The sequence below is a fragment of the Crocuta crocuta genome, unplaced genomic scaffold (genome assembly GCF_008692635.1).
Source record: "Crocuta crocuta isolate KB4526 unplaced genomic scaffold, BGI_CrCroc_1.0 scaffold130, whole genome shotgun sequence".
NCBI lineage: Eukaryota > Metazoa > Chordata > Mammalia > Carnivora > Hyaenidae > Crocuta > Crocuta crocuta.
This window is the reverse complement of record NW_027527920.1, coordinates 15,795,259-15,819,959: the sequence shown is the minus strand read 5'-3', so window position 1 is coordinate 15,819,959 and position 24,701 is coordinate 15,795,259. Positions and strand designations below refer to the sequence as shown.

The 24,701-nt window shown below is 45.8% G+C and overlaps 1 protein-coding gene across 1 annotated transcript in view; it reads left to right on the top strand.

Moving 5' to 3' along the window:
* CGNL1 (cingulin like 1) overlaps positions 1-24,701 on the top strand; it is a 99,747-nt gene that overhangs the window by 63,193 nt on the left and 11,853 nt on the right. The window contains exons 8-13 of the mRNA XM_077748003.1: positions 4,456-4,662; positions 5,768-5,872; positions 11,017-11,169; positions 12,073-12,243; positions 15,950-16,111; positions 18,930-19,019. Of these exons, the coding sequence (XP_077604129.1) occupies positions 4,456-4,662; positions 5,768-5,872; positions 11,017-11,169; positions 12,073-12,243; positions 15,950-16,111; positions 18,930-19,019 (888 nt within the window). The remainder of the gene's footprint in view (positions 1-4,455; positions 4,663-5,767; positions 5,873-11,016; positions 11,170-12,072; positions 12,244-15,949; positions 16,112-18,929; positions 19,020-24,701) is intronic.

Here is a 24,701-nt window from a genome sequence, read left to right as displayed (position 1 = left end):
TGCTCAGGTTATCACTAAACCGATAGAACTTACTTAACAAGTGCCCCATCAGTTGGTACGTAGTTCACTTCAATCTTTTGCTTGTATAATGCTGCAGTTAATAATTCTGTTTGTATTATTACTTTGCACACATGTAGAATAAACTAGAAGAGAAGTTGCAGGGCCACAGAAAATGTACTTTATAATTTTGATTGATACTACCAAATCCCCCCCCAGGGGGTCATGCCAGGTTCCAGCCACCCCCCAGCTGAGTGTGTGTTAGGGGAGATCTTGTTCCCTTACGCCACCCACCCACCTTCTGACCCTGGCTGCCTAAAAGGTGAAGAAATGATCTCAGTGCAAGTTTAAGGGGGTGGATCTGTCTTGAAAAACATCAGAATGTAGCACATCTGCTACTTTTGCCCTAGGGGCGATGACCTGGTATGGTGTTTCCAACCTTTTGGATTGGCCGTGAAATTTTTGTTTTTGTTGACTATTTATGCCTGCTTGCATGAATAAATAGTAGTTAAAATATTACAAAGCAAATTTATGCAATTCTTTTAAAGTAGGTATTACATAGGTGCTATGATACGGCTAAATGAATGGTTAGAAACTGTGCTCCTTACTTTTATTTATGATGCAGTAGCCTCTCTACTCTTGTTATGACACACAGGACTTCAGATCAAAGAATCACCTAAACATCAAAACTCAACACAGGTCCTTTATCTAGCAGAGTCCCAGCAACTTCAGTGAGGTCAGCAGTGCTTCATCTCCAGTGACTTCTGCGGAGGTCCTTACCATAGAGTTCTGCCACCTTCACCATGTTCCTGAGATATAAACTTAAGCTTTTAGAAAAGACGCATCGATCAAAGTTCAGAGTTGGAAGGGGGGCTTTTGAGGGTTCTCTAGACCAATTTCATTTTCTTCGCTGGGAAGTCACATAGAAGAATTTGCATGTAGGACTTGCCTTGAACAAAAGGATATGCAGGGAATTAGGTATGGTTTCAGGAAAAGGAAATTTGGGTCATATGGGCTTGATATAAAATAGGGGACTGGGTGTGTGTGTGGTCAGGCACAGGGAGAAGTTCTGGAAAGGTTTGCCAACAGAGGCTTGGTAAATTTATTTGTAAACATACCGGGGTCTACCACACTATGAAGACAGGAGGAAAACATACTATCGCTTTACAGATAGTCAAAACAGGACTAAGCGTCTCCACCCAGTCAGGCTTCCTGGAGTCCCACTGAGCTTGTGCTACTGAAAGCTAGGACTGGAGCAGACACCTGCCAGCCACAAACCGAGTGGTTAACTTGCCTGGCCAGTCCTCCGTGCATGTCACTTCTCAGGACTCAGGATGTGCTTTCACAGCTTGCAAAGGGAGAAAATCTCAAGTCCTAAACATCACAGCACAACGGGGGCCTTTTATCTAGCTGGTTAGGGTGCCAGTTAGGCCTGAATTCAGGTTAAACAAAATCTGGTTTTCAGTGGTCTTGTTTTTTGTGAAATTTCTGGGTGAAGAACGGAGTGTTGACTGCACATGTGTGTTCTTCGCTTTATCAGATTTAGACAGGTGTCTCTAGCCTGCTCTTTCCTTTCCCTGGTGCCTTGGCTAACCTCAGACCGCTGAGGTAAACCTCTCATCTCTCCCCTGCATCCCAACTCTGCATCCATGTTTCCTTTGTCTTTGTCCTTTGTTCCTCTTCTTTGAATTGGCTGTTTTGAGATATAATTTGTATGACATAGGATTCACCTGTTTAAAGTGCACAATCCAGTAGTTTTTAGTATGTTTCTCAGTTTTACAACCAACACGACTGTCAGTTTTAGGGGACATTTTCATCACCCTCAGCCCCAGTCAACCACCGATGTACTTTCTGTCTCTAGATTTGCCTTAGTCTGGGTATTTTCTATAAATGTCAGCTTGTGGGCTTTTGTGACTTTCATTTAGCAAAATGTTGTCAAGGCTCATCCATGTTGTAGCATGACTCAGTACTTCATTCCGTTTTGGAGCCAAACAACCTATGGTATGGATACACCCAATTTTGTTTGCCCATTCATCAGTTGATGGACAGTTGGGTTGTTTCCACTCTTTGGCTATCAAAATAATGCTGCTATGAGGTTTTGTGCAAGTTTTTGTGTGGCCATAGGTTTTTATTTCCCTTAGGTATATACTTAAGTGTGGAATTGCTTGGTCATATAACTCTGTTTAACATTTTGGGGAACTTCCAGACTGTTTTCCAAAATGGCTCCACCATTTCACACTCCCACCAGCAATGTGTAAGGGTTCCAGTTTCTCTGCAGCCTCCCCCACAGGGGCAATCTTCTGTCTTTCTGATTATAGCCATCCTAGTGAGAGTGAAGTGGCACCTCGTTGTGGTTTTGGTTTGCATTTTCCTGATAACTAATGATGTTGAGCATCTTTTTATGTGCTTATAGGACTTTTGTAGACCTTCTTTGGAAGGAGGTCCACTCAGATCCTTAGCCCATTTTTAAATTGGGTTATATATGTTTTTGTAATGGAGTTGAAAATTTTTTGTATATTCTAGATATGGGTCCCTTATCAGATATATTCTTTCATTCTGTGAGTTGTCTTTTCACTTTCTTGATGTTATCATTGGCCACACAAAAGTGTTTAATTTTGATGAAGTCCAGTTTACCTATTTTTGTTGTTGTTACTTGTGCTTTTCATGTTGTATCTAAGACTCTGCCTTACCAAGGTAACAAATATTTATTACTCCCATTTTCTTTTAAGAATGTTATAGTTTTAAATCTTATATTTAGGCCTGTGATCCGTTTTGAGTTTATTTGTATGTATTATGTAAGGAAGGGGTGTGAATTCATCTCTTTGCATGTGAGTATCCATTTCTCCCAGCACCCTTTGTTGGAGACTATTCTTTGCCCATTGAGTTTTCTTGATGCCCTGGTTGAAAATCAGTTGACTGTAAATGTTGGGTTTATTTTGGGGCTCTCAATTCTATTTGCATTGCATTGTATGTGTATCCTTATGCTAGTGCCACACTGTCTTGATAACTGTTGCTTTACAAAGTTAGGGCAGGAATGGGCAATCTAGACTTTTCTTTCTCCTTCCCCATCTGGCCAGTTACTGGATTCTTTGGCTCCTTCCTCAGGCTTTCAACCACACTTTATTTCTCCTCCTTCATCTTGCTGGTTTCAGTAGGAGAGGATACCCACATAGTCCTGAGATGTCCCAGCTGTTGGGCACTTTACTGCTCTCCCTAGCGATGCCAGCAAATACTGTTCTGACTCAGTAGCTTGGCTGTGATGGACTTCCCCAGATGTATAGAATGAAACATTTGGGATGTGAAAAGATGCTCTAGTTTCTGAAACTCTCTAATTGGTCAAGTGCAGGGTAATACAGCTTACTGTACTGTTAGAAGATTTAAAGATCTTTCTGTAAAGCTACGTAAGCAAGCAAGCAATTCTAGCAGATAGTTCTCCCAAGTGGGCCATGACATAGCCTTCGAAGCCAGAGCTTGCCCTCCCTGGGCCTTCCTTCCTTGCAGGCATCTGCAGTGCCGTGTTGTGAGCATCAGATTTGCTGACATTGGCATCTTTGTAGTAGTGGAGAAATGGAAGGCGAAAGATCTTCTGGGAGAAGTGGAATTCTGGACAAGGCCACTTATCATCACATTGTGTTGCTGAGCTAAAAAAAAGAAAAAGCCCATGCGACATCTGGAATTAACAATAACCACACTGTAATTGTCACCAGGCCTTTCTGTTATGAATTTTGTGCAGCACGAGCTCATTTTCAGAAGATAGCGCCTAGAGCTTGCACCAAGGAGCTGTATCATAATTTAAGTGAATTTTAATTTCCATTTTGTATTGGACATTAAAAAAAAAATCTATAAACAGAAACTGTCCTTCATCCAGAACTCCTGTTAAGGGGCCCTGCACGTGGTGAGAGGTCAGGGACATGAACTCAGCAGAAGGCAGTGATAACTAGAACGGGTTCTGGATTCAGTCTGCCCCAATGCACTTCCTCTTAAGTGAACTTGGGAGCTCCTTATCTACCCAAGTCTCAATTTCTTTGTCTGTAAAACAGTGATAAGAGTAGTACCCACCTCCTAGAGCCATTAAAAGCTTGAAATCCCATGTCAAAGACTTAATACAGGCGAGGGTTGACCTCATTTTTCTGTGAAGTGCTAGGTGGTAAATATTCTAGGTTTGCAGCATCCCAGACCTTTCTTTCAGGCATTTGCCACTCGTTCTGCTGTTGTAGCGTGAAAGCTGCCGTAGACCGTGTGCTCACCAGGGGGCGTGGTGATGCTCCAGTAACACTTTATTTTTAATAACAGGTGGTGTGCTGGACTTGGCCTCCAGGCTATAGCATGCCGATCCCCGGCTTAGCATGGTGCCTGGCACACAGAGGGCTTTTAATAAATGTCATCCCTGCTCAAAGCTGGGGTGGACCTGCCCCTTGACAGCGGGTACCATGCTCACCCGCTCCATGTTTTTAACAGAATGTCGAGGTCCTGGCCAGTCGGAGCAACACTTCAGAGCCTAGCCAGCTGGGGGCTGAAATGCACGTGAAGGCCCTGCAGGAGGAGAATGAGAAGCTGCGGAGACGTGTGGAAGAGCTGGAGCAGAGCATCGCTCGGCTTGAGAGGCAGATTGCCGACCTGAAGTGCGACGAGGCCAAAGCAAAGGAAATGCTCAAGAAGTGTGAGGTGAGGCTTGCTGGGCCCCAAGCCTGGGTTTGACAGCTGCGGACCCTTCTTTTCTCCTGTGTCAGTGGTTTTGGAGGTGCAGGGGGATTTATTAGCATAATTTAGCAGGAAATGTGGAGGCAATCGTGCATATGTCCTCTGCAAGCTGTTTCTCTTGTTCTTCTGTGGGTGGTAAAAATGGAAGATGAGCTTCTGAAAGAAGACCAGGATCAGGGCTGATGAAGTCAGGGTCCCCACTCACCCAGACATCAGGTACACTCAACCTTTTGACACTGAACAGAGGCTTCTAAATGTCTGAAAAGGCCGTCTTAATACCACCATCAGATCCATTCACTCATGACTGTTTTCTTTTTTAACACCTAGTTGACGGATTTTGAATCACACAGGTTTTAGCAAACCAATGATCTGGTTTGTCGGATGTCTAGAAGCGGGAGGCTTTTGGCAAGAGACACGTCCTGAGGGCAGTGAGAGCTGGCACTGAAAATAAAAGAGAGGACAGGGGCACCTGGGTGGCTCAGTCGGTTAAGTGTCTGGCTCTTGGTTTCAGATCAGGTCATGATCTCATGGTTCATGAGTTCGAGCCCCATGGCAGGCTCAGTGCTGACAGTACAGAGCCTGCTTGGGATTATCTCTCTTCCTTCTCTCTCTGTGCCCCTGCTCACTCTCTCTCTCCCTCTCTCAGAGTAAATAAATGAACCTAAAAAAAACTAAGAGAGAGGACAAAATAAATGTAAAGGGAGACTTATTCTAACAGGGGCTCCCAAAATGGTCATTTGTCAGGATCATCTGGAAGCCTTTTCCAAAACTCTGTGTGCCTAAGTCCATTCAATACTTGCTGTTTCTGAAGCTCCACAGATGAGGCCAGATATTTGTAATTTCAGGCGATTCGGATTTCACATCTGGCTAAGTAGGGAACCACAGAAGGGCACACACACCTAAGAACCTCAGTGTTGTGAGCCACCGCGGGCCTGTGCCTGGCACATTGTGACCACAGCCATTGCTGGCTGTGTCCTCAGATGTTTCCTGTGTTCCCTCCATGCCACTGAGTCACCTTTATAGGCATAGCATGCATCTGAATGCACATTCACCTTGTATTTCATTGTAGAGAGAAGCCCAACAATTAGAGGAGGCCCTTGTGCATGCAAGAAAGGAAGAAAGAGAAGCCACATCAGCCAGAAGGACCCTCGAGAATGAGCTGGAAGACGCTCAGGTAATCACAGAGCTGATGTCTATTCCTCGTACAGGAAGCCTGAGAAGCACAATTGGAGAGACATGTCCAGACCGCCATTGGTCCTCTCCTTGCTGGGAGTGCCGTTTGCAGTAATACCCACACTGGACTTCACACTAGCCATCTAGGCCAGTGGCAATGATGTCTAGGGGACACCTGGCAATGTCTGGTGACATTTTTGGTTGTCACAGTTGGGAGATGCTACTGGCCTCGAGTGGATAGAGGCCAGGGATGCTACCTAACACCCTTGCAAAGCGCAGGGCAGCCCCCAACACAACGAATTACCTGGCTGAGGTTGAGAAACCCTGGTGTAGATATTAAAGAGCTTGACAGCTTTCCAAAGATAAAATATGAATTGTGTGAGAAGGCCACCAGCTTTGGTCCCCAAGGCAGTGTGGAGTCGGCTTTCTGGCAGAAGTCAATTTCCTTTCTCCTTTGGGCAAATAGACTCCATAGAGTACAGTCCTTCAGGGCGGCTATTAAAAGGAGCAGCAGGAAGTCCGTTTTTTTGAAATGACATAGCTATCTGTATTCAAAATCACTAGATTTTTAGAAAATTAGGTTTCCCCATTTGAAGGTTAGAAAGATTGTTGGAAGTATATTCTAAAAACAAACAAACCGAAGCCTGCACTAAAGTTCTGAGATGACTTTGCACAGCGACCTCTGTGTGACCCAGATGCGTCCTTTCTTCTACCTGCTCCTGGGTTTTAAAGAACTGGCACTGAGCGTTCCTCAGGCAGTTTCTGAGGATGCAAAAGCCAGTGATTTTGAGCAGTTGTCAAGGAGGAGATTGTTAACATTTCCATCAGGACCCACTTGACAATGAGGTTAGGTGGGGAAGGGACGTATGAAGAGTGACAAACCAGTCAGGGTCCGGATTTATCAGTCTGCCTAATGCCTCACTGCAGCCGTGCATTTCAGATACAGCGCCCCCGCCTCAGGGCCAGTGAGGAAAGTGCTCATACTAGGATTCACTCAGGTCAGCTGTAACTTGGGGCCTGGCACCCCTCGATCACTGTTAATGCCTTCTCTCCAGCCTTGCACGGACCTTGTTTTTGCAAACAGTGAAGCGTCTGACTGTCCTTACTGTGGCCTTCTTTCTTTCAGTGTAGATCTTTGTTACAAACTCTTGTGAGGTTAATTTTGCGTGGAATGCGGGTTCACCGTGCTGCTCTTTAAGGCTTGTGCTGACTTCACGCCCGTCGCTGAAGTGCAGGGTTCGAATTTGTGAGCTGGCTGGGGACGGGAAGAGAGGAAAAGCGTGTCTTCTCTACAGGGACAAAAATCTGTACCTTCGTGTCACATCCACCCTTAGTGCTGCGCGCAGCTATTACAGGATCCGTCTTTATCATCTTTTGGTCAGTCCATAAAATTTGACAGCTATGAATCTGCAGCTCTGGGTTAATTCCTCAGAGACAGCAGATGATAGCCTCAGGGCCTAATCATCTTCTTGTAATCCCCACCCACACCCATCTCCAGATCTCTGGCCTCGCCTTGGAAATTCTCCCTGACGTGTTGCTTTTGTCGTGGCCTGATTCTCTGTGGTGTTGGAATGGTGGGAACAGCAGGTGCGGGTCGTGGCCATGCTGACCGCTGGCAACACCGCCAGCACGTGCTCAGAAAGTCCAACAGTCTCACCTCGGTTATCTCAGTTAGCTGATCTCAGCAGTAGTGCAATGCAAAGTGCGCCGTCGCTTTGTTTTCTCTACAACCAGGAACTGGACAGCCAGCTCCTGCGGTTAAATAACTTTCTGCATGCCTCTCTTCCCTAAGCTGGCAACGGAAAGGGAGCTCAGCCCTTAGAGGGAGAGGAAAGAGTAACTGGGTTTCCCCCACACACAGCATTTTATATTTCAGTCTTTCTGCCTTTAGCAATCTGTGGCATCTTCATGACTGAGAAATGTATTTCTTTACATGGTGGCTGAAGGCTGTGTGAACTTAGGTCTGATTTTATTAAGAGTCAGAAAGTGGCAGTGGGTGGTAACGATGCCATTGCCCGTCGACTCGGCCCCTCCCTCTGGGGTGGGATGTGCTGCTGTGTAGGTCTATGGGAACTGCACAGCAGTGCTGTCTAGGATTCCCTTGAGAAATGGCTTCTGCAGGTGGGGAAGTGAAGAGACCTTTTCTGGAGAAGCCACAGTTCTTTCCTTAGGGGGCTGGATCATGGTATATATCCTATATGCCTTCACCTCCCACCCTGCTGGACTTCTGTGCATCAAGATGACAGGGAAAAAGCCTCAGTGCTTCCGCCATTCCAGTCCCTGGTTAATGTGCAGTAAGGTACCGCTTACAGCCTACCTGGTCTTCTGTCCCCACATAGGCGGTGTGAGGACAATGGTTTATATTTGTACAAGGCTTACAGTTTATAAGCTGCTCTCAAATGCAGTAACTCAGGCACCCTGAAAACAGTCCCGAGAAGTGTTTTCAAGAGTTCAGATTTGCAAATGCTTCAGTGTGACTTACCTTTCCATGTATAGCTTTCCCCTCCTCAGCGGCAGAGAGGAACGTGCTTGTATTAGGATTCACTCAAGTGGGCCATAACTCGGGGGCTGTCACCCCAGCTTCCGTCTGATCAAGCCTGTCATTCCTGTAAGCCCATAGGCTCACCTGCACTTGCTTATTGTTCATATGGACGAACAGGGACCTTACTCAGTCATATAGGAAAAGGCTCTGCATCCATTGAGAGATAGATACTGGTCTTCACTAATTTGGTGCTTTGGATTCTCCTAACTGATCATTTTTTCCCCGATTTTGGTCCCTGTATTAGTTGATGGGCTTGCATTGCTGGTCTTGGAAATACAGTCACTGTAGCAACATTTCACTCCTAACTCCCACTGCATATTGGGAAGTTTGCTTCTTTTCATGTGAAATCTGAACATGTTTTCTCAGCAGTGGTTTGTTGGAATACATTTCTTGAAGAACTGAGGAGGCAGAACATTGTTGTAAACAGCATTTCTAAACGTTAAAGTATGTTAGGATTATCTGGGTAACTTTTAAATCTAAATTTGTGGGTCCCAGTCTAAGGAAAATTGTGAATCCAACCCATGGAGCTAGAATCTGCATTTAAGGTAAAGAATACTCTACCCTTACTTGGTGATTCTGATGTAAGATGCCTTTAGACCACTTTTGGGAATAGGTATTAATTTTTAACCACTGAGATTTTATCTTATGCCTAATCATGAATCTGGGCTCTGAGACATACCCAGGCAGACAATCTATTGCTTGCCTTGACAGATCTCACTACCTTGCAATAGAGGCAAACTACAAGAAATATTTTTTAAATAATTTGGCAAAACTCTTCTTCCAGGCGAATGTGTGTGTGTTGGGGTGGGGAGTGCAGGATTTGGGCAGGGCTCCAGGCCCAGAGTGGGTGAGTCTGGTGTCTCCAGAGGCATGGGCGATCAGGGTCAGGCAGGGAGCCCTGCCTGAGCCACGGCTGAAAGAGAGATGCATACACTGTATGGAGGTTAGAGGGGGCCAAGGCTGGCTTGTCTGCTGGCATGGAGCCTCCAGAATTGGGATCCAGGAGTTCGAAAAGAGAGGCTGGGGGGTCTGGAGAGGCACGGGTTGAGTTGGAGCCTACAGAAAGCCACTGATGTCCCTCTGTATTGGTGGTTTTTCAGGAGCTGACACTATTGAGAGTCACATGTACCTCACTCGCCTTGCCCTGTGTGCTCCTCTTTGCCCCCAACACCACTAAATCACCCACAAAACCAAATCCCAGGAGGTGACCCTGTTTCTGTAATGTGCCCAGCTGGACTGTGGTGGGACACACTCCTGCTAATTGCCCCCACACTGAACCTCTGATTACCTTCCTTTTACCACCTTCTTTTCTCCCAGCAGCTTTTGTTGACCTTGGTTTCCCGCAGCAATTAACTTCAGCAGCCAGCTGTGTTGGCTGGTTCTCTAGGCGCAGTTAACCTGGCAGAGTGGAGGGGCCAGAAAGCCTCCATGGGTGGCTTTTTGGCCCCAAGTCACAGGGTTGGCCAGCAGCACGGTTGGCTATGCTTTGCAAACTAGGAGTGCCCGAAGTGATTTGGGAGTGTTTTCAAGATGCCTGAGTTGGTGCATGTGACAGCAGCTTGTAAACTGTTAAGCACTGTGCAAATATAAACTGTTGTTCTTACACAGCGTCCACATGGACACAAGACACAGGTCCTGAGCAGTATTTAACCCACATGCAGCTCTCAGGACCCGATAACATTTTCCAGATGATCCAGCCCACCTCTGGGTCATGCTGCCCCCTTCTGAGCTGTGTGCCTTCTCGCTATCTTTACACTAGTGGCCTTAATACTCAGCTACCTTTCTAAGATATTTTAGGATTTTGTTTTAGAATTGCATGTTCTTACATAAAGAATGTTAGACTATGCGACTGGGTGAGGTGAGAGCTTCAGGGGATCCCAGGGCAAACAGCGCACTCAGAATAGTTTCATTTGATGGTATGTAGCAGGATTTGGTGCTGAATCACTAAATAACACTGCTCTTTTCTAAGTAGTGCCTTTCCCATTGAACACGTTCTGCTCATCAAGTTTATCCATCTGTGGATTGTCAGATTCCCTTTTCTTCTCTGTAGGAGTCTGACCCACGATTCTGTTTATAACTCTCCGCACATGGACTCATGATCTATGGGACAACATTCTCTTTCCTCATAGATTCATTTTTACTATTTTAACTGTAAGAGTCATTTGCAGAGCAAATTCTAGAACATGAAGTGTAATGCTGTATAGCACAGGATGTAAATTGCCACCTTGGTCCAGGTGTGTCCGATGTGTATCTTTACCTCACTTTTCAAGCATGAAGTTGAAAATACTGTGTTTTCACACACTGTCTTTATTTGCTACCCGCAGCAGTGGTGGCCGTTTTCTGTATTTCTGTAAGAAACCCTTTGTCTGTCCCTTCATTCTCATGTGTGTTTTTGGCTAAGTCAGCTTCACATTTGGGTCCCTGAATTTCATAACCAACAATGTTCTCGTGTCTTGTGAGGCTTTATTTTGATCCTTTTCCTTATCACTAATGTAGCAGGTCTGATTGCTCTGTGGTGTGGCTGCAGAATCCCTTCTGCCACCTGTCCCTGTGACTGACCTGGTGGGTAGGTGACAGCCCTCTCCTCTCCCTGCCGTCTGCAGAGAAATCTGACCCGGGCCACCCAGGAGCAGAAGCAGTTGTCTGAGAAGCTTAAAGATGAGACAGAGCAGAAGGAGCAGTTAAGGAGACTCAAGAACGAGATGGAGAATGAGCGATGGCACCTGGACAAGACCATTGAGAAACTGCAAAAGGAGGTGAGGAGCTGGGGGGGGGAGGGGGGGGAAGGTGTAGACAGGACACCCGTTGGGACCCAGTACCCTTGGAGGCCTCGTGAGAGCTAAGGAAACCTGTACTTAGTCTAAGCACAAATGTGTCAGATTCCTAGATTCACTGAAGCAGCTCTTTGGCCTTGTTGAGAATCCCAGTTAAAGGGAAGCTGGTCTAGAAAATGCCAGTACCCTCTGGAATCTGGGCCCACCTCCTCTCAATAATTACCCAAAGGAACCTGGCATGTAAGTGCAGACCTCACAGGTGTTGCCTGAATCAGAATCTCTGTGTCTGCATCCATCTTTCTTGGCCAGGAACATGAAAGACAGTTTCAAAGGCCAGTACTAGATACTTCTCTTCTCAGCTCATCTTTCCCCTAAAATACCCAGAAGGAGAAAGGCGCAAGCTGACTGGCTCTGCACGTTCTAGGAGCCACCAGGAGTGGCTGTCATTTCCTGATACCTGCTATGTACCAGTCACTTTACTAGCTATTGTGTAGCTAGAATTCTGTGTGTATTGTTTTAATTCTGACAGCAACCCTGCAGGGTAGATATTAGGATTCTGGTGTTTCCAACGAGGACGCCACAAAGGCCCAGGGAGGTTTAAGTACATGTCCCAGTTATGTAGCTGGTACGCGGCAAAGTAAGGACATGACCAAGGTCTGTATATTGAGCTGCAAAAGGTGTGCTGGTTCACCCCTCTGTGCTGCGTCCAAGTTAGAGGGACTGAGCCTGGACAGCCTGCGACCAGGTGCTTTGCACAGTCTTTGGGGAGGTCGTCGAAGAAAGAAGAGGAGATGTGTGTTCTGTGTTTAGATGGGACCCGACCTAGCTCTCTGGCCCCAGATGGGGCATCACTGGGTGGGCTCACATCCACGTCACCCCTTGCAGATGGCTGACATTGTCGAGGTGTCCCGCATATCAACCCTGGAGCTCCAGAACCAGCTGGATGAATACAAGGAGAAAAATCGCAGGGAGCTTGCAGAGATGCAAAGGCAGTTGAAGGAGAAAACCGTAGAGGCTGAAAAGTCACGCCTGACTGCCATGAGGCTGCAGGATGAGGTAATGCCTGGCTGGGTCAGCTCCTGGTTTACCCCTTCTCCAAACTGTCCTTGGAGACTGCTTTCAAGCCCTTCTAGGAGAGACTTGGGATCCATTCTAAGACCGCATTTGTGCTTGATTGTTGACGTTAACCGTTAGGATAGTTACATAGGGCAAATGGCATTCTAAGACACCAAGTCCCAGGGTCTCTGGCATAACTTTAATGTGGCCATTTTCTTGGTTAATTCAAGATTTTCTGCCTCAGATATTTAGCTGCCATATATGAGCGCGAGTGGTGTACCCAGCTGTGCCCAAATGATTCCTGTGTATTAATATTTTAATTTAATCCTAGAACAATGATTATAGTAAACAGTTGTTTTTTGCCATTCATTTAGAAAATATGGACTTTTATTAGAGTGGTTGTGGTGGACAAGAGCTTCAGAGCAACAATAATGGGTGGAGACAAAAAGAAATCCTTAGGAATTTATGAGTACTGAAATTATTAAAACATTTTTAGTTTTATACTTAGGAAAAATAAAGTAACTCAAATGTTAGCCCCCTTCAGTCTTGACTCATAAAGAACTGAGAAAAATAAAGGGAATGTTTTTGATTATTTTAATGGAAAGCTGAAGGCTCTAAAATACAAGTACAGTGTCTGCTGATTTCTCGTGGTGTCTCTTGCCAGCTGGGTGACCTTGAGCAAGTTACCCCAATTTTCTGAGCATCTCCTTTTTCTCTTTAAAGTATACTTTATACTTTAAAAGTATACAAAACAATGATCATTTTGTAACAAAATGAGAGAACATGTGAGACTATAGAGCACAGACTTTGGATGTCCTGGACACTGATGTTAAGGTTTTTTTTAATTCTGAGATTTGCTTTTTTTCACAAGCAGTGCCAAGAGTGCCGAGATTCCACAGAAAAACAAGCTTTTCTTTAAAAAGCAAATTTTAATGTCTTTGATGATCAAAGAGTTTACCCATGAGCCAGTGCTGTAGCTGTGTGAGAGAACAATGTTTGTTTGTTTTTTTATAATTTAAAAAAATGTTTTATTTATTTTTGAGGGAGAGAGAGAGACAGCATGAGCAGGGGAGGGTCAGAGAGAAAGGGAGTCACAGAATCCAAAGGCTCCATGCTCTGAGCTGGCTGTCAGCAGAGAACCTGACGCAGGACTTGAACCCATGAACCGTAAGATCATGGCCCGAGTCGAAGTCGGACACTTAACCGACTGAGTCACCCAGGCGCCCCAAACAATGGATATTTATTACAGACTTCTAGAACACTTCTGGAAGGACCCTGATAACAGGTTCTCCCTGCTTCAGTGTCATATGATACAGGACTCAGGACTCAACAGATCATTGAAATTAGCATAGTGACATCACAGTTCTCTTTGGCATTAAAAAAAAGTCATTTGCATTTCTACAGCAGATGGGAGGGGAGATTCGGATTGCTTGCCAAAACACCAACAAACACATCATGTGCTGTTTTCATTTCAGAAAAATCAGTGTCACGGTGACCCCTGCAAAGTGTTTCCTGTTGCTCTCTGTGTAATGGTTATCATTCTGCTAGAATCTTCTGATTGGAAGGAACTTTAGAGATCTAGTTAGATGAGGAAACTGAGGTCCAGAGAGATTACTTGAGATTCCAGACACTATATGTATTCTCTGGTGCATATCTTTACTGCGTGCTCTTAGTTTGACAGAGCCCTGACCAGTTGTCATGGGGACATACTGGGCATTAGAAGGTGAGGTGTGCTGGGCAGTGGGGTGAAGGGATGTGCTGGACATTGGGAAGGGTATCAAGAAGGGAGTGTGGGCTGTACATTTATCTGTCAGTCTCTCTGACTCAAACTTCTTTTTGGGTATTATCTCATTGGATTCTCATGTTAGCTCTTTAAGATAGGTTTTATGATTGTCCCATATTATAAATCAGGAAACGGAGTCACAGAGGTTTTTTTTTAATTAAGGCTTTATTTTGGAGAGATTAAAAAATTTTTTTTCAATGTTTATTTTTGAGAGAAAGCAAGAAAGAGAGAGAGCAAGAGTGTGCGTGCAAGCAGGAGAGGGGAGAGACAGAGGGAGAGAGAATCTGAAGCAGGCACCAGGCTCTGAGCTGTCACAGAACCTGATGTGGGGTTCGAACCCACAGACCATGAAATCATAACCTGAGCCGAAGTCAGACCTTTAACTGACTGAGACACCCAGGTGTACCTAGAGAGACTCTTTTTTTTAATGCTCTTGAGTATAGTATCCAAACAATGTTCCATCATTGTTTTTTCTTGGGAGGATTCTACCCTTGTGCTTTGTCTGGCTCAGTTACCACCAAGCCAGATGAGTGCCTTTATCTGGAGAGATCTTCCTCAAGGCTATACTGTTCTTACAGAAAAGTCCGTGTTCCTATCAGCCTCCATGAGAGAAAGCCATTTCCTAAAGTCTTTCCACTGGGCTTCCGAAACTAGCCTACCCTCTTGGGCCACCCTGAAGACCATCTTTGAGCCTTCCCCAACTCTTTGTGAAAAACAACCCCAAAGGATGCTGTTCTTTTTTTTTTTTTTTTTAATATATATAATTAAATTTTTTTCTTAAAGTTTATTTTTGAGAGAGGGAGGGAGGGAGAACGCAAGCCAGGGAGGACCAGAGAGAGAAGGAGACGCAGAATCTGAAGCAGGCTCTGGGCTCTGAGCTGTCAGCACAGAGCCCGATACGGGGCTCAAACTCATAGGCTGTGAGGTCATGACCTGAGCTGAAGTCGGATACTTAACTGGCTGAGCCACCCAGGCGGCCCCAAAGGATACTGTGCTTTAACGGAGTTCTTCACTTGCTGTCATATACTCTCCGAAGGAAATAAACCCCTGGTGTAGTTATTCCTAAGACTGCTTTCACCCCAGCTCCAAGGGAGAAGGGAGTTGGAAACAAAACAGATAGTGTTGGTCTTCACTATCTCAATCCACACAGATGGGTAAGGATCACCTACTGTGTGCTGAGGTGGCTGGTTCCCTCAGGGAGTTTCCAGAGAAGCAGAAAATATGGACAACCCCTTGTGTATCAATCTCTTTGTAGCACTTTCTTCAAAGCCTTTAGTTCAGTGCCACCTTGTGGATGGAAAAAAAAACCACTGTAAAACATGACAGCTGATACAGGATTTTCTTCTAGAGGGCAGAGTTTTTCACCTAATATCGCACATTTGTATTATTAGATTTTGTGCCTGTAGGTTGTTTTGGGGTCATTAGTTCAGTTTTTATTTTCCCCTGATTTTGACCTTCCATTGAAATGACGCTGGTACAGGTGGGTAATAAATTGCACTCTAGGAAACACTTATCTAGTTCAGTGAGTTTCAAGTGTTTTTGGTCATAACCTATATGGTAAGAAATACATCTTGCATTGCAACCCAGTAACACATATATCTGTACAAATATATGAATATGTGGTACAAAGGTTTCACAAAACAATATCTTCTTGTACTGCTCTACTCTGATATTTTCTGTTCTATTTAATTTCAAGATGCTAACCAACATCTACTAAATTGAATTTAAAACCCAATGGGTTACTACTTATAGCTGGAAGAGGAAAGTGAGACCCCAAGGGAGTTGGAACTTTCGCAGGCTCTTCTGGTCTCCAGTACGTGGGCATCCCTTGGTCACCGCTGGGGTCAGCCTCTGCGCTGTCTGTCCCGATGCTGTCCAGGGGCTCCTGATGCAGCCCGGATAACCACCTACTCCTCCTTCTAGATGCGCCTGATGGAGGAAGAGTTACGGGACCACCAGAGAGCTCAGGATGAAGCACTTACAAAAAGGCAGCTTCTGGAGCAGACGCTGAAGGACCTGGAGTACGAGCTGGAGGCCAAGAGTCACCTCAAAGATGACCGAAGCCGACTTGTCAAGCAGATGGAGGTCTGTAGGCCACGCGAGTGTGAGCTGGGGCCTGTGAAGGGTGAGAGTGGGACACAACAGAAGCCGTCTCTCTGTGCACACCTAAGCCTTTGGTTTTTGTTCTCTGAAACAGCCAGCCCTTTGTAGTCATTTCTCGATTGAGGAAGAAGGTGGTAGTTCGTAGATGCGTAGATGCATAGGACATCAGAGCTGAAAGGAATGATGGAAACAGTGCCCTCATTGTCTGCAAGAGGAAACAAAACAGAGCCCCAAAGAGGCCAGGTGATTTGACATAAGGGCACACAGACAGAGCATATCCTGTTGGTTGGAGATGCTTCTAACTGTAGAGGAGGTAGGACTGCCCCCCATCTGGAGAGGGGCTGAGCTGTGCCTTGCACGCATGCTCCCTGGCCGCCAGCTCTCACTTGCCTCACCACAGGCTCTGCTCTTGTTCCCTGACTCTAGCCCGCTTTGTCTGACACACGATCCAGCTTTGCCAAAGCTAGCAGCAAACTGTGGCTCGATTCGTGTTTGGGTGCACCGTAGGTACATAGCCCGAGACAGTAGGTCACAAGGTGCTCCCTGGAGTCGCCAGCTGGAGGTGCCTATTCACAGGATGAAAACACAACACGCCGGAAAAGTGTGACTCAGGGAATGGAACCTGAACATGAGCAGGCTACCGAACATGACAGGAGGGACCTTAACGTCAGTCTACCTGAGCCTGTAAAACAGAGGAATCCTCAAGAACAAAACAGCCCCAAACCACAACACCCCCCCGAACACACACACACACACACACACACACACACACACCTCACATCTCAATGGAATTTAGAGAGAGACAGAGGATCAGCCCCACAGCTAGGAGAGAAGTTACAGTTGTCAAGGTTTTGATAAAAGACAGTGCTCAAGGACAGGGAGAGAGAGTTTGAATTTAAAATCAATGGAATTTCGGATTGGATTTTGCAAATAAATAGAAATAAAACCTCCAGGGGACTTAGTAGCAATATCTATCTAGGGAGTGATGTTTATTAAAGGTTTATTAGAAGGGCCCTTTTTAGAGGCTAGAATAACCTGGTTACAGTTCTGTTGTTCTTTTGTAGGATTGTTGTGTATTTTGGTGTTGTCCTGGTTCTGATCTCCTTAGAGGGGGTCCTTTTAAGGCAAGCTAAGGTCAGCCTGGTTAACTAGGAAGTGATTTTTCAAGGACCTAAACAATCGGGTGAAAACCAGGCTGACGCCTTATCAGGCAGTGGCGTAAGAAGCTTTGGTGTAGTGACCCCTGACCCGGCCCCCTGAATGTTCCTGGTGGGTTTTGAATCGTACAGGTTTTAGGCGGGAAGAGAACCCCACGAGGAGGTGCTTTTACCTGAACATTGGGTTGTCATCTTCTAGAATGTTCTGACTAAAAAGGACATTTCCTTTGGCCAACTCTAGGTCTAGAGGCAGTGACTTAGCTGAGCCTCACTTGGCCCTGTGCAGTGGTCTAGATGTTTCTCCATTAGTGACAGGATGGGCAGCTCTCAGGGCCTTACCGCTGTGAAGCGTGCTGGAAGGGTGTAGGTGGCTAGCAGGACTGTCTTACTGGGACCAGTATCTTGCCTGTTCCTTCACTGGCACTTGGCAGATTAATTCTCGGGACTCCGGAGCTCTGACTCAGAAACTCAGGTGGCTGTTTCATGTACACTCGGCACTCGTGGACACTGGGTGCTTTCTGACCAAGGACAAAGCTGTCCCTGGAGGTCAGGAGCCACTGAACGGTGCAGAACCCCCGCTCTCTCTTCCAAATTGGACTTTGGAACTCTCAGCCCCTGGGAGAGAGCTTTCTAGGTTCCCTGCAGACTTCATTCACCCACAGGGAAGGCATTCACAGACATTTGCTCATTCGCATGAGTTCTGTGAGTCTTATTTTTGGCATTTACAGAGGCGTCCATAGCTTGTCAGCCAACTTTGACAATTGCAGAGACAGTGTTTACGTACAGATGCTACAGACTCCTGTTTAAAAACTCACCATGCTAATTGCTTTTTAGCGTGCGTGACTCCGAGTTAACCCAGACATATGACAAATTGGCTAGTGACAGGAGAAACATGTGCGCAAACCCCACAAGCAGAGCGGTTTGTGTTAGAAGCCTCTTTTTTCATACACACAGCTACTTCGAAATGCTTTTCTCTTAGCACTCCGTGGTGTTAAGTGAGGAGCCAGCAAGGAAGACAGAAATGACAATTCTTCTGTAATGCCTGCTTAAGCAGAATGGGCTGCCACTGTGTCTGTTACTCTCGTGCAGATTTGGGACTCCACAGTACAAAGTGCATGGGGTTCCCTAGAAGAAACAGGCAGGTGCAAAAGTATGTCATAGACTTGACTCCTGCAAGGCTCTTGGAAACCCTGAGAAGGAGAGAGGAAAAGCATTGTCTAAGGCTTAGGATATTTAGAGAAATGTGCCTTGGGTGGTATCTGAGCACCCATATTCCCTTTTAACAGGTCACTTGGAGACTATAGGCTTAGGTAGATCTTTGTAAAGTTACTGATTCATGACGGGGGGAAAAGACATGAAGGAAACATGTTAAAATAACCCTAGTGCTTATGTTAGGGTTTGGGGGTAATAATTTTTTTCTCCTTTTATGTATTTTAGAAACGCACAATTATATTTTACATCATGAAAGCAATAAAACACAGGTTTTTGGCCGTATGAGAAATAGACACATCCTTCCCCCAAACGTTAACCATCCCCTGCTTGGATCTGCCCTTGAGGTTTTCTTTACACAGGGCAGTCCTTGCACTTAACCCGGGTCAGTGCAAGTTCCATAGGGCTGTGTTTGTGTCTTCCTTCTTTCTTAGGACAAGGTGTCCCAGCTGGAGATGGAACTGGAAGAAGAAAGAAATAACTCGGATTTGCTGTCTGAGAGGATCACTCGGAGCAGGGAGCAGGTACTGTGTGTGGTTGAATGATGACTGGAAGGAAATGTGAGAGGTTAAACCCACAAGTTCGGCTGGAGGAGGGAAGAAAAGTTCTTGCCTTATGGAAATGAGGGAAGACTGAGCAGTCTTCCCTGTAGTAAGCCACCAAGACAGAGATAGGATGTATTGCATAAAGCATACAAGGTAGAAGTTTCCAGAGTGGTTATGGATAACAGTCCATTTGCCATGATAGGCAAAGTGTTTTTAGAGCAGAGGCTCTAAGAATCATTAGTTCAGCAAGCACTTTTGTGAAATTTGGTGGCTGGCACTGCGTTAGTGTCATGGAAAGTGAGTGATGTGGTGCAGACTTGTCCTTTGAGAACTAATACAGACACCTAGGAAGCATTCACCGTACATAACAGTCCCTTCCAGGTGAATGCTTTCTGCAGTTTTCAAAGGTAAGGAATTCCCCTTATGTCTGATCTATCCGTACAGCAGTCCCTGGAGGCAGCAGGGGCGAGCTCGCTGTCCTCACGCTGTAGATAATAGAACTCATTTCACGGGGGCGCCTGGGTGGCTTAGTCGGTTAAGCGTCCGACTTTCGCTTAGGTCACGATCTCGCGGTTCGTGGGTTCGAGCCCCGCGTCGGGCTCTGTGCTGACTGCCAGCTCGGAGCCTGGAGCCTGTTTCAGTCTGTGACTCCCTCTCTCTCTGACCCTCCCCTGCTCACGCTGTCTCTCTCTGTCTCCTAGAAATAAATAAAACATTAAAAAAAATTAAAAAAAAAAAAAAAGAACTCATTTCCCAAACTACACTCCACGTAATCCCAAGGGTTTTGAATTTTGTTTCCATTTTTTAATTAAAAAGAAAGTTTAGAGTGATCACACACACATGGAAACATTATGGGACAGGATCCCGAGTTCGCTGTGGCAGTTTTGAAGAGAACCTATATTCACTAATCTCAGCCTTTCATTTACATGATAGCCGTGGCTGCCTGTAGAAACCTCTGAAGGGATGTACTCTCGGTGACAGCTCAGTGGTACGCAGGTTGAAAATGGTAGCGGAGAAACTGCACATAGACACCTAGAAGGCTCTTCACCACTTGATTTGCTTTGGGCACCTTCTTAATTGAACAATGCAGATAAAACCTAAAAGCCTTGGATGATGCTGAGTTTAAGTGAGAAAACTGTATAAAGGATTGAAATTAAAAATCTGAGAAAGACAAAGTTCCAAGCTGGTAGCTCCTCTTCAGAGTCAAAGGGGTATCACTGGCTTCTTTTCCATTTGCCACTGTTTCCCTGTTGACAAGCTCTTTGCAAACAAGTAAGGCAGTCCCGCCGTGTTGCTCCTGCGAGTGAAGAACTTGCAATCCGAGGCTCCATGCCCCCTTCGCACTGAGCTCAGATTCCGTTCCATGTGCATGTTCCAGTGCTGTGCTGGTAGCGTCCCGCTAGAGGGGTGGCCGCCCGTCCAGCCGGAGCTGCAGAAGCTCACAGAAGAAGTCTCGTGAAAACCTGAAGTCCAGATGGAAAGCCCAGCCTTGACTCCTGAGCCCTCATAGCTTCTTGAGAAAGTCTGCATTTTGTTAAGTTCTTTAACTGGTATAAAAGCTGCTTGGTGACACGTTCTTGCCAGCTTGGCTGAGCAGCCACATCGCCACAGGACATTTCAGGATCTACTGAGCATTCATGGTAACAGAAGTGGCCATGAATTTGTTTTGCTAATGCTTTTCGTGCTGTATGCAGGGAATGGGGGGAAAGTCTGTCATCTGTCTATAACCAGGCAGGGAAAACGGACTCCCAGACCTTTATACCAAAGCCAAAACACAGACACAGTGACACAGAAAGTGTTGCCTCCCTCTGCTCAGCTGATGGCCTAATAGTTAGAACACTGATCATGTAAATCCGTTTCTTTTGACCCCCCTCTTCCTCTCACCTGAGCACGGGAGGCATAGAACTGCTCTCTGTGATATGGCCAAGGTCAAAGATACTTTCACGGAGCTGAGAACTTGAAGTAAGCCCAGGAGGAGGTTAAGGGAATGAACTTGGTTTACTGGAAAGAGCATCAGGCTGTGAATCCAGGGCCAGACTCCTGCACCAGCCCCAGGGAGCTCCAGGAAAGTCCTAGCCTCTGTAAGGGCAGCCTCTAAAGTCTGTTTGCCCAGGCGATTCCTCGAGGCTTCTCCAAATTCTAACATCGAGGTGCTCTCACCAGCTGCATATAACCAAGTGTCTGAGACTCTCTTTAATTCCCCATCCTTTCCTGTGTCTGAGCTGCATGTCTGAAGAGAGGCTTCTGCAGTCTCCAGCCTCTGTCCTGTTCATTCTGTTTTCCTCTTGTGTTTCCTTTCTGCCCCCTGCCCTCTCTGAGGTAGGGAGGGAAGGTAAAGCTTAGGTGTCTGTTGTAAGCAGAGGAGCAATGCATCATGTTTAAATTGATGTAGGAATTGCTAAAACAACAGCAAAACAAAACAAAAATCCTGACTTGAAGTGATGTCTCCTGATCAAGACTTGGTCTCAGTAACCCTGATCAAGTGCCCAGGGCCCCTCTTCTGGCCTTTGCTTCTTCTGGATTTGTAAGTGTAGTGTAGAGAAATGAGTTGACCAAGTACCTGCCTCGCAGGAAAAGCATTTAATTCTCATTCAATGTAGAGGTTAATCTGAGACTTATTTTTTTGCTCCTTAAAGGCTCCAAGGAAGGGTATAGACAATTGGGTCCTAATTTCATTCCACTTACTGTAACTTCTAGGGCCATGTGCCTGCTGCCTTCCTGCCAGAGTCAGAGAAAGGGGAAACTTCCAAACTTAAGACCCCTTCTCCTCTCCCTCCAACCTATGACCCCTTCTTAACAGGGACATCTGCTAAAGAACAGGAAAGGCTGCCTGTCTGAAAGCTCCAAGCTGATTTATAGCGTCAGCCCGAGACGCCCAGCAGACTGCTCTTGGGCTCTGAAAAGGGAAGTCATGGGGAATTTATACTTTTTGGATCTCGCTCTCTTTAAATTGGAAAGGAAAAGGTTACAGCTCTTACTTAAACCTTGCATTCTTACAAGCTCCCTTTTTAAATTTCACTCCCCCCCCCCCCCAAACATCTCTCATTTTTTCCTTTGTCTTCGTGGTAGGGCTTAGGTGGGAAAGCTAGGGAAAGAAGTTTTCCAGAAATACTAGCAAATGGCCAACCCGTTTCAGAGAATCTTAGATCTGGTAAGGACCTCCAAGTTCCTCTCCCCAGACTTCTTGTGCAGTGCACAAGAGGTCTGAGGCCCAGGGCCCCCACGATCTTGCCAGCTCACACAGCCAGTTAGTTGCCTTCGATCTCCTGACTCCCCAGCATTCTACCTACCAGTGCCCATAAAATCATGTGATGGATGCCTACTGTGTGCATAAGTAGCATGCGGTAAGGCTGCACAACGATCAGAGGTGGTCCCTGTCCTTGAGTGCTGTCTTTGAAGAGATGGAAGATGCCCCCGGAAGTGGACAACTAACAAGAAAAAGCAGCAGATACTAAATGCCAAGTGTGAGACTTATGTAGCTAATGAGGGAAAGGCCATCACAGCAGCGGTGACCATGGGAGTTCTTAGAGGAAGGCTATCACAGAGAGGAAGACCGTGGGGCTAGTTTTGAAGAAAGGGTAAGATTTAGACAAACCAAGGAATGGGAAGGGAATCCTAGATAGAATGGATGGTGTGAACAAAGATTGGGAGGTAGGATATTTACAGTGTTTCAAGGAGCAGTGAATGGACTGCTGTGGCTTGATCAGGTTTTGGTTCCCATAAGGGAATAGCAGGAGCTGAGTTTGGAGAGATAGGTTGAGGGTATTGAATGGATCCTGAAGTGAGGAGCCATAGAAGGTTGTGGAGCAGACAGAGAAGCATACACACTATTCTAGAAGGTTAATGTGGTGGGTTGGGACAGGAGAAGGGGGGACCAGGAGGAAGTGCAACTGAGCTGTTTCAGGGACAGAAAATAAGAAAGGCAGTTTTGAGATCAAACATTCTATCCTTTCCATGGTTTTCTTCCCTTCTTCTTAAGCATACATTTGACACTCAGTAAATGCTGGACACATTATTTGTGAGCTCCCAGCCTTTCTAATAAGGGCGCCTTTTCCATACATGCTCAGGATGTTATTTTTCAGACTGATGGATTCAGGGGATCCTAATAGAAAAGTTCTTTTCAAACTTTTTGGATGCTTGGATTTGTTTCCAGATCTGGCTAATAGGAGAAGGGATACATTTAGACCTGATGAAATGATGGCTTACTCTATAAAACAGAGGTTTCTGTTTTTGAAACCAAATACGGTTTCACCTTATGCAGGAAGGTTTCTAACTTGTAAATTGAAGGAAAATTCATTTAAATAGTGGATATTTTACTGGCTTTGGTCTGTTTAAATCCAGAGAGATTTTTTTCACTCCCCTTCCTCCAAAACCATTTACAATGGCTGGCTTTCCTGAGGCTTCCCTAAGTGCTGGGCGCTGTGCCCTGTGCTGTGCATGCTTTCTGTCATTGTTTCCAGGCCTTGTGAGTAAGTGGCCACCCAGGGTCACGAAGCTTGTAAGAGGGGAACCTAGGATTTGACTCCAAATCCTATTGCTTCCCACGTGTTCCCATCATCCCAGCATCAGGCTAAGACTGGTAAAGACCCGCCCCTCCCCCAAATACATTTAGGGCCTCTGTTCCCAAGTGCAAGATAAAGCCATGGTGTCTCTTATTATGGCTGAGGATTTATGTTCACCTGATCTTCTCTTGACTGTCCTGTGAGTCCTGAATTTACATAGCAAAAGAGGCCCAGCATTGGTTGGTGTGTTTTAAATGTGTCAGGCTGATGTTCTAGCTCACTGGGCATTGCTGTGTCATTGCTGGTGGTTGAGTACAAACAGTTAACAGTAGGCTGGGCATCAGTGGAGAGGCATTTTCTTGGCCACAGAGGCCGAGGTAACTCAGCATAGTGGCAAGGTGATTCATCTAACGTAGGCAGCTGGCAGACAAGAGGAAAAATACCAACTGGAGAGCTTTGGTGGCTTTATGGTCTTTCCAGGGGCTGAGTGAGGCAGCTATGGGATGAGTCCCAGTGGATAAGGTTGCAGGCCTCTGAAGTCATTCCCAGGTGGTGGGCTCCCATCTGCTCCTCAGTCTGCACCAGGGGGATGCATCCTCTAGGATATGGTACTGGGAAATGGCTCCTTTGCAGTCAGGGACAGAAGGATCCTAACGGGGTTTCCTTTCTTTTAATGAAAACAGTCCTACTCTCAGAATTGCCTCCTTTTGTATGGGATTCTCAAAACCCAATGTGTATAGTTAGTTAATAACGATTTTCCTCTCCTATGATTGAGGATCTTCCTGGTATTTTTAATACCAGCCAGGAGTGTAGGTCACAGGACCCTTTACAGCCCAATGGTAAGCACAGGTGATGGGGTAAAGTACTGTTATTAGCAATCATAAATATCTCTGGCTTCTCCTTAACCCGGAAGGCAGCTGCTTTTAATCCTGAGAGCTGCTCAGGACATGAGTGCCTCTGACATAAACCCCACTGGAATCTGATACTTTTATTTCCGATCAGAACGCTCTAGGTTTAGCATTCCTTCAATCCAGCTGGGATAAACTGTTGCTTTCAGCTCCTGTTCTGGTTTTAATTTGATTGGAAAGTTTTTATTTGGTCTATTTAATATAGTTGAAGGGTAAACAGCATAAGAAGCACTAAACTTACATAAAGAAAT